Here is a 10,000-nt window from a genome sequence, read left to right on the forward strand (position 1 = left end):
TGTGTGTGTGTGTGTGTGTGGTGGCGTGTATCAGAGTTTGGTTATTAATATATTAAATCACTTTAATTACAAAAAAGGGAAAAAAAATGCACTAGTTGGCCAAAAGCAATTAAGGGAACTTTATCTCCTCAGCAATTATGCTGAGGGGCATCCTTTACTCAGTCATTTTTTCCAGCTACATTTCCAGAAAGGTCAGTGGAAATTGCTTTGTGTTATTAGAACAAAGACTCGGCAATGAGCTCAGCCGGTTCCACGGGGTGATTTGTTCACTGCCGCCCTTCAACGTTCTCCGCGCCCACTGAAAGTATCTCTCGCCCGCTCCCCCATCGATGATAAAGTTTTGTAAAAATAACACTACATCACGGGAAGGACGTTTTTATGGCGTGAATGTAGCAGTGAATTAAAGGGTTTATGGGCAAACTCTGCCTGGCTTGTTTCTTGATTAATTTTCGGGTTGCAACAATTCAACCCGCGCCGGTGTGGTGTATACGATTGCAGGAGCGTGGTCACAGGTCGTTGTGTAAATCTTGGCCGACATCCTACCATGTACATTATGCTCGTTCCAGGACGGTGGTGATATTTCGTAGCCCCATGCGGCGTTGTCACTGTAATATTCAGGCATAATTCTGTCAGCTCACTTTTAAATGACCCTGCAGAGAAACGGCCTCCTGCAGCCTCCCTTCAATTCCCCCTCACTCGCCCATCCTGTATTATCCCTAAGATCGCTTCTCCTCTCCTTCCTCCTCTCACTCTCCTTATCCCAGTTCTCTCCTCTCTCCCGGCCTCACTCCCTTCCCCCTCTCTTCACCTCACCTCTCTCTCACGTACTCACACGGTCCCCCCCTCCTCTAACCTCCTTCCCCCTCCCTGTCTCCTCTCCTCATCCCTCCTTGGTCGTCCTCTCCTCTCCATCCCCACCTCCCCTCTCCCCTTCTCCCTCTCCTCTGCTCTTTAACCTCCCCCCCTCCTCCTCTCCTGCCCCAACCTGTCCGTCCCACTCCCCCCCGGGGTAACCACCACACCCTCTCCTCCTCCTTCTCCTCTGGTCTGTTCCCCTCCTGACGTCTCTCCTTTACCCGTCCTTGTATGTCTATTTCCGTCCTCCCTCCCCTCCCCTCCCCTCCTCTCCGCCTTGCGTTCTGTCCATCCATCTCGCCACCATCACCGCCGCCACCGCCACCTACACCACCAGCGCTTGCCGCCACCACCACCACCCACCGTCACCACCACCACCACCACCGCGCCGCCACCATCAGCGCCCGCCACCACCCATCTGGCGGAGGTGAGGAGTGGTCGGGCCGAGGAGGAGCGAAGCGGAGCGAGGGACGGAGCGACAGCTGGAGGCTCGTCAGACGGCGGGAGGACAAATTACCCCTCTAACGAGAGCCATTCATCATCACTCCATCCCTCTCTCCTCTCCCTACCTTCCTCCTCTCCTTCGCGTCTTCATCCCCACACACACAGACACACCTGCACACACACACACACACACACACACACACACACACACACACACACACACACACACACACACACACACACACACACACACACACACACACTTAGAATTGACACACAACGGACCGGGCCTGTTTCCGGATGCATCACGTTCACACTGACTGAATAAATGAAACAGGAAGGAGGGAGAAGGTGGGAAATAGAATCCACTGCTCAACTTCTACACAACAACACATCTACATCTCCTATGTCTGGTCACACAACACATCTACATCTCCTACGTCTGGTCACACAACAACACATCTACATCTCCTACGTCTGGTCACACAACAACACATCTACATCTCCTACGTCTGGTCACATGGCAGGAAGAGCACACGCTGACTCAAGGTTTATCAAACACAAACACCACACACACACACACACACACACAAGTGTATACACATGAGCTGAACTAAAAAATGGACCATACAGCAAGAAGAAGAAGAAGAAGAGGGAAACAGGAAGAAAGCCTGAAGGAGGAACACAAAGAGACGGAGCGATTCAGAAAAAGGGAGCGAGAACGAGATGAGAGGAAGAGATATAATGAGATAGAGAGATGGAGAGAGAGAGACAGAGACAGAGAGAGAGACACAGAGATGGAGAGAGAGAGAGAGAGAAGAGAGAGAGACACAGAGATGGAGAGACAGAGAGAGAGAGAGAGAGAGACACAGAGATGGAGAGACGGAGAGAGAGAGAGAGAGAGAGAGAGAGAGAGAGGAGAGAGAGAGAGAGAGAGAGAGAGAGGAAGAGCAATACAGTCAGGCTGGCCCACACAGAGACTCATTACCATGGCTGCTGTCAGCGCAGATGTTGAACTGAGGGGGAGCTGTCACTCAGTGTGTGTGTTACTGCGCGTGTGTGCGCATGGTCATGTGAAATGGTGTGTGTGTGTGTCTGTGTGTGGTGTGTGTGTGTGTGTGTGTGTGTGTGTATGTGCGGTGTGTGCGTTCCCTGTGTGTGTGTGCGTTATTGTCTGACAGGGATCTGAGGGCTATTTAGTGATGACAGCTGTTGACACCAATACGGCCTTTTCTCTCTTTATCTACCACAGCCGAGTCTGTCTCCTCCATCTTCATCTTCCTCCCCCTCTCCTCCGTCTCTCTCTCTCCCTCTCTATCACTTCCTTTCTCCCTCCAGTTGTAAAGACGTGGTTTCCCCCCCCCCCCCCCCCCCTCTCCCTCAACACATCGTTGATAACATTATGAGCACCAAGCCGAGCCCACACCTGTTTGTTCTGCGAGCCGTTAAGCGCGAAGCTTAGCACACACCTGCTAAGTGGACGATATGATTTCCATCCCGGAGAGGGAAAGGTCCAGGGTTCACGTGCTCACTACATGGAAGACGTTAATTTCCCTCCTTGTTTCCTCCTCCTTCGTTCTAGTGCAGCGGGGGCTCTGCTTGATATCAGAACAGAGTCAGAGCGGGAGGCTGGGGAGAGAGGAGGAAGCTATTCAGCAGATAGGGTTTAAATGAACCACTTGGGTTCGTCTCGGGGCTTAAGGAGGAGACGCCAATCGGCGGCCCTTTGTTGTCCCACCTTGATGTTTAACAGCCCATCTGGCTCCCCGCTCAGGCCCCCAGCTCCTCTCCATCTCCCTCCAGCTCTTCCTCCATCTCGCTCTATCTCTCCACCTCTCCTCTCCTCACTCGCTCTCGCTGCCACTCCCTCCCGTCTCTATCTACATCTCTTCTCCATCACTCTTCCCTGCTCCATCTCTCTCCACCTCCCCACCTCTCCCCATCCCTCTCCACCTCCCCACCTTTCCATCTATATCCCCCTCTCCCCATCTCTCTCCACCTCTCCCCATCCCTCTCCACCTCCCCACCTCTCCACCTCTCCATCTATATCCCCCTCTCCCCATCTCTCTCCACCCCTCCATCTCTCTCCAATTCACTCTCCATCTCCCTCCAACATCTTTCGTGCCTCTCCACCTCTTCCCCATCCCGAAACCTTTCTTCTCCATCTCTAAATGTATCCATCAAACATCAATCTATCTATCTCGCTATCTATCAATTATAATAGCTGTTATAATAGCTATCATAATCAAGATCCATTTAACAAGCTAACTAATTACCCAACTAAATATACCAATAACAATTACTTGAATAAATAAATAATGAAAAGATGTGGAGCAGATAAAGACTGAAATACATGTGTATCTAAGCAGAGGGATTTGTCGTCTCCGTTTCAATGGTGCACCAAAGCTGTCGCTGCTGATATGAGGACAAAGGCCGAGAGAAGAAGGGACTCGAAGCGGACGAGGCGGTCCAAGAGGCGAGAGGCGGCGCCTGACGGTTTCACTAACCCTGCAGTACAGGGGAACAGCACACAGCGAGGACGTCCTGTGAGCACGCACGCTTTCAGGGAGAGCAACGACACTGATTGTAATAACAATGATTTTCCTGTGTGTTTGCTCTGCGTTCGTTTCCGTGTCACCAGCCTCACAAGGCCTGGAAACGTAGACATGTCCAAACACTGTTATTATAGTAAAAATAAATAAATTCCACAACAGAGATAATAACAGAAAACCTCAGAGGAGGCAGGTCATAACAGGAAGTGACCTCGAGGCCACAAGCGACTTCAAAACCACCCCCCCGATGAAAACAACAACCATTTTCAGAGTAATTTCCGTGCATGAATGAAAGGGGTCATCCCTCACTCCTCCTCATTCTGAAGTGTGTTTTTCTTTTTATATTTATTTGGAGTAGAGAAACCGGCTGACATGGAAAACACTTAACCCCACCCGACACCCCCACACACCCCACACACCCCCACCCCACCCCCTCGCCCCCACCCCCTCGCCCCGACCGATGGCGTCTGACTCACAGAGGAGCGCGGCTGCCCTGATCTTCATCTGCTAATTGAAACACGCCTACGCCCGGTCTCCTGTGCGTGTGTGAGTGAGTGAACGTGCACGGGTCGGTGCATGCCCGTCTACTCCTCGACGCAGCATTAGGATTCCGGAGGACGACCGCACTGTCCATTGTCAGGGATGTCCAGCACGGCCCTGGGCCGGCCTGCAGGCTGCATTACCATATAAATTACATCCATGTTGTCCCTGCTGTTGTGGATTGATGCTATTGTTATGGATCCTACACGTTTGCCCTTCATTGAAAAGGACCAGGAATAAATAGGCTCTCCCCACATAGACGGATGAGAGAATGCACGCACACCTGCGCACGCACACAAACACACACACACACACACACACACACACACACGTGCATAGACACAAGCAGCATGCTTCACAGAGATACCTTACGGAAGACACGCATGCACATGCACAGGCACGCGGACACGCACGCACGCAGACACGCGCACACACGCGTGCCAAGTGCAGTGAGATTGGCTTTGATTCGCTATGCGACTCCTGAAATCACACGCAGAAGGGGAACATGTTTATGAGGGATTTTGTGTGTATGTGCTTGTTTGTGTGTGTGTGTGTGTGTGTGTGCGTGTGTGCGTGTGTTATTTCACATGAATGCAGCTGGTGTTCAAAATGAATGCATTGAAGATTGCTAAGCCGTCTTTACAAGAATCTATAAGCCTTTTTTTACGCTGTGTTCAGAAAGTGCTCTGATTTCGATTAAATGTGTGAATAACTTTGACAGCATGATACTGGTATCGAGGAAAGCCACTAAACAAAATGTATCTATAACATATCGGAAAACCAGCATGGATTGGAAAGCGCAAAAAAAACTAATCCAATCAAAATAATAGTGCTAAAACATTCCTCTTATTCCCTCCATGCACCGCCCTGAAACAGGCCAGTGTAGCAAAATAATTTTCACAGTTGCTACATCCATGGTGAAAAAAAACAATGATAGCAGCACTTGTAATAAGTGCCAGCACTCAATAAATACATTTACAGTCTAAGCGGGGGCTGGTTTCATTATAAAAAAAACAGAAAAGAGTTTCATGGTTGGCAGCAAATTTTATAGCGAGGCTGATTCCATATTTTTCAGTCTGTGATAAGGGTTGAGGAGCCCGGGGAATTTTGGCTGGATCGAATGAATCCAACGATGAGGACAGATTGACGATGGTCGAGACCACATACACACACTACACACCCACTGGCATAAAGCTGCACTTATACACACACACACACACACACACAAACAAAACACATGCACACACACATGCGTGCGTGCACGCGCACACACACGCACATACACACACACACACACACACACACACACACACACACAGGTGCTGTCACAAAATACTATTAAACAAAACAGGACTCTACAAAACCAATAGGCCCTTGCCAGTTGCTATGACAATATACCCACATTAATCATAAAAAACAAGAAAATTCTGTGGGATAAATAAAAGTAAAAAGAAATATTTGAAAAGAAGTATTAATGGATATAGGACCTGGAATAATAGGACAGCCAGACACAATCTGTGTAGCAAAAAGTTTGCAACCTTGCATCATAGTGAGTATATCTTACATACAGTGCATACACACAGACACACACACACACACACACCATTACACGTATCTCACACACATAGTATACATACAACATGTGCAGAGAGAGAGAGAGAGCTAGAGGCAGCGAACTGAACCAATGAGCTATAAGCTAGGACACGCACACACACACGCACACGCACACACACACACACACACACACACGCACGCACACACACACACACACAGGCAACGACATAGCGCTGTATTTTCCTGTAGATAATGACTGCATCGAGGCCTGTTGCTGTGTGTATCCCTCCCCTCGCTTTGATGGGTGGGAATGTTCGACAGCCCTTCACTCTAACACCCCACCCCACCAACAGCACCGAGAAAAACAGAATCACTGAGAAAAATTCCAGCAAGCAAAAACCTATTTCCTCAATCTATAATTTATAAAAAGCAGTGTTTCAAGGTGAACAATCTGGAGCCACTACATCTAACCCCCCCAGCCCTCGCATCCCTGGCCTCTGCTGGATGTGAGCGGTGTGTGTGTGTGTGTCTGAGTGTGTGTGTGTGTGTGTGTGTGTGTGTGTGTGTGTGTGTGTGTGTGTGTGTGTGTGTGTGTGTGTGCCTGTGTGTGTGCCTGTGTATGTGTGATGGCGGCAGAGTGGCAGATTACCGTGCACGTCTGAGCCCTTTGATGTGGCGACTGCTTTGGTCACAGGCGGCGCAGTGGATTTGCGGTTGTGTGTCTGGGTGTGTGTGTGTGTGTGTGTGTGTGTGTGTGTGTGTGTGTGTGTCCACGTGTCTTCAGGAGAATGAGTCTGTGCGACAAAAGGCGGTGACTCACGCGCCCCGCAGGTTTTCCACAGCGAAGGGCCTGTCTAATGCTGTTTATGCCTTGATGAATTACAAAACACAGACACACACACACACACACACACACCCCCACACTCACACACACATGCACACACTCACACACACAGGCACACACACACACACACCAGTTCAGTGTGAGCCACCTCCCCCACGACAGGCAGACAAACAGTGCATCGTCACACGGCCACACGATTAGCTCACCTTGCATCAGCTCCCCGCAGAGCGGAGGCCGCTCCCCCCGGGCACCCGGACCTCACCCGCACGCGCCACACATGAGCATGTGAGCGCGCACGTGGCAAGCGCGCGCGTGCCTGGGTTGCCTCTCTGTCTCTGTGTGTGTGTGTGTGTGTGTGTGTGTGTGTCACTGCGTATGTGTTTTTTTTTTTCGTTTGCATCAACACTCTCTTGCAAACGTGATGCAACTCTCCAAGGCCCAGCCCATGAAGTTATAAACAGTGGAGCACGGCCGAGCGATGCAACAGGCTGCAGACGACCCCTCCTCCACGGCCCCTCCTCCACGGCCGAGCGGCGGCGGGCCGCCCCGCCCATTAGCACCGCGGCAGACGAGAGGCGGAGAGAGGCAGGGTCCCGTCTACCAGGGCCGGGGACGGGAGGCGTTCACTTTAAACCGCGTGTGTGTGTGCGTGTGTGTGTGTGTGTGTGTGTCAGATGAGATTTTTAATTACATCATGACCTGGGGTATATTAGCGCATATTAATGAGGATCATTAACCCAGAGGTAACTAAGACCCCTCCTCCTTAACTATATCTGGTACCACCTCTGCTTCCCTTTTCCTTACTACAGCCACACGACTCTGTGTGTGTGTGTGTGTGTGTGTGTGTGTGTGTGTGTGTGTGTGTGTGTGTGTGTGTGTTTGTCTGTGTGGCTGGGGGTGGTGGGGATCTTGTATGTGTGTGTGTGTGTCCATGTGTGTTACTGTGTTAGTATACATGTGTGTATGTCTATGTGTGTGCATTTCTGTGTGTATTTCTGTGCGTGTTTGGCTGTGTGGCTGGGGGTGGGAGGGTAATGTCTGTGTGTGTGTGTGTGTGTGTGTGTGTGTTAGTCTTTGTGTGTGTATTACTGTGTGTGTTTGTCTGTGTGGCTGGGGGTGGTGGGGGTCTTGTATGTGTGTGTGTGTGTCCATGTGTGTTAGTGTGTTAGTATACATGTGTGTATGTCTATGTGTGTGTATTTCTGTGTGTATTTCTGTGCGTGTTTGGCTGTGTGGCTGGGGGTGGGAGGGTAATGTGTGTGTGTGTGTGTGTGTGTGTGTGTGTGTGTGTGTGTGTGTGTGTGTGTGTGTGTGTGTGTGTGTGTGTGTGTGTGTGTGTGTGTGTGTGTGTGTGTGCGTGCGTGCGCGCCGTGCGCGTGTGTGTGTTTGCATTCACCCATGAATTGAAAATATGCAGCTGTAGACCGCAGATGGCATTCTCTGTGTTTTGCCATCAACTCTTCTGTTCTTGGTAAAAGTCAATAACTGGAATCAATGTTGTTGGGTTTCTTATACATTTCTGGAATAAACATGCCAGAAAATGGTGAACTGCGGCCAAGGGAGGTTTTAGTGTACACAACCAAGCCTGGATTTGTGTGCTCGAAATATCGCTGCCCGTTTCTTAGGGAAATAAAAGATGACAACAGCCAGGAAAAAAAAAAACATTTTCTTTTGCGTTTGGGGAGAGCTGCTGGAGAACACAGAACAGCAGCCACCGCTTCAACTGGCAAGGGCAAGGTAGCTGGACTACACACATACACACACACACACACACACACACACACACACACACAGGCTCACGCATGAACGCACAAATGCCCGGGTGCGGTGCCTGAGACACCGGCTTCCTGCTCCGTCCGTGTCCATCCCATATCGCGAATATATTATAAATGTGCAATACGGCAACATGCGGCCTTCCGACAACAACAACAACAACAACAAGTTTCAGTCCGGCTACCAAACATCCGTTTCCTCCTTGCTTTCTGGATGAAAGCGGTGCCGCAAACCGTACACTCATCGCATCACAAAACGACACCCATTAACCCCGCGGGCTCCGCAGAGGGGGCTCTGCGCGCCGCGCCGTAGCGCTCCGGGGAACGGAGACACACGGGCCTGCTCGACAAGCCGCCCGTATCACCGACCCAACCACGGCCGCTGCCAACGTCTCTGCTGGGGGAGGAGGGACGGCGATATGGTGGAGAAGTGGGCCAACAGCAGACGATCAGGACGCGCAGCTGAGCGGATTGGGCCGCACAATATCTGGGTGAAAAGCCGACACTGCGTTTGGGGGGGGGGGGGGGGTGTGTGTGTGTGTGCGGGGGTGAGGGGAGACGGGGGGGGTGGGGGGTGGGGGGGGCTGGTTGGCTGTTGTACCCACAGTGTAGCCCAGACACTAGAGCGTTGTGGTTCTTTCTTTCAAACCCGGAGTACGGAGTAGCAGAATGTTATCTCTCTCTCTCTGTTGAAGCCTTGTTGTTCTATTATAGCGCGCCGGGGATCGACCGCTGGAGGTTTGGCACAGGCATGCACCTTGTATCACGGTGTTGAAATATAGGTTATGGCACGTGGGACTGCGGTGCTAGTTAAGAGTAGTGTGTGTTTGTGTGTGTGTGTGTGTGTGTGTGTGTTTATGTGCATGCCTGTGTATATACTGTATGTGTGCGCGTATATCAATCCATGTATAGAGTATGTAGGTGTATGTGTGTGTGTAGGTTTGCGTACACACACTGTGTCTGAATGTGTATGCGTAGATATATATATATATATATATATATATGTATATATACACACGTACATAGAGTATGTAGGTGTATGTGTATGTGTGTGTGTGTGTGTAAGTGTGTGCGTTCGTGTGCGTCTATACACAGTATGTGTGCGCAGATGTCTGAACGTGTACGTGTACATCTAATCACGTACACAGAGTATGTAGGTGTACGTGTGCGTGTGCGTGCGTGCGTGCGTGCGTGCGTGCGTGCGTGCGTGTGTGTGTGTGTGTGTGTGCCTGTTTCTGTCACACTGCATCGCTGGTACACATCTTCTGCCGGTGCAGCGCGTATTAATTGCCATTCCCTGCGGTCGTCAGGAGTACGAGCAGGAGTCCTGCGGGGCTTCTCCACCTTCATTAGGATCCACTGATCGTCGGGCGGCTGCGCCCGCTGAGGCGCTGCACTCCTCTTTCATCACTCTATCTCTAATCCATCTTCCCTGTTCC

At 50.7% G+C, this 10,000-nt stretch overlaps 2 protein-coding genes across 2 annotated transcripts in view; both read right to left on the minus strand.

Annotated features, from left to right (window-relative positions):
* Positions 1-4,531, minus strand: part of LOC311344801 (teneurin-2-like) — a gene marked incomplete at its 5' end in the record, with an annotated part of 17,771 nt that extends 13,240 nt beyond the window's left edge. The window contains one exon of the mRNA XM_084469140.1: positions 4,479-4,531. Within this exon, the coding sequence (XP_084325266.1) occupies positions 4,479-4,531 (53 nt within the window). The remainder of the gene's footprint in view (positions 1-4,478) is intronic.
* Positions 4,532-4,860: 329 nt separating this feature from the next.
* LOC311344802 (teneurin-2-like) overlaps positions 4,861-10,000 on the minus strand; it is a gene marked incomplete at both ends in the record, with an annotated part of 68,843 nt that continues 63,703 nt past the window's right edge. The window contains 2 exons of the mRNA XM_084469141.1: positions 4,861-4,871; positions 6,996-7,046. Coding sequence (XP_084325267.1) covers positions 4,861-4,871; positions 6,996-7,046 — 62 coding nt within the window. The remainder of the gene's footprint in view (positions 4,872-6,995; positions 7,047-10,000) is intronic.

This window comes from Micromesistius poutassou (genome assembly GCF_964030765.1).
Source record: "Micromesistius poutassou genome assembly, chromosome: 6".
Lineage (NCBI taxonomy): Eukaryota > Metazoa > Chordata > Actinopteri > Gadiformes > Gadidae > Micromesistius > Micromesistius poutassou.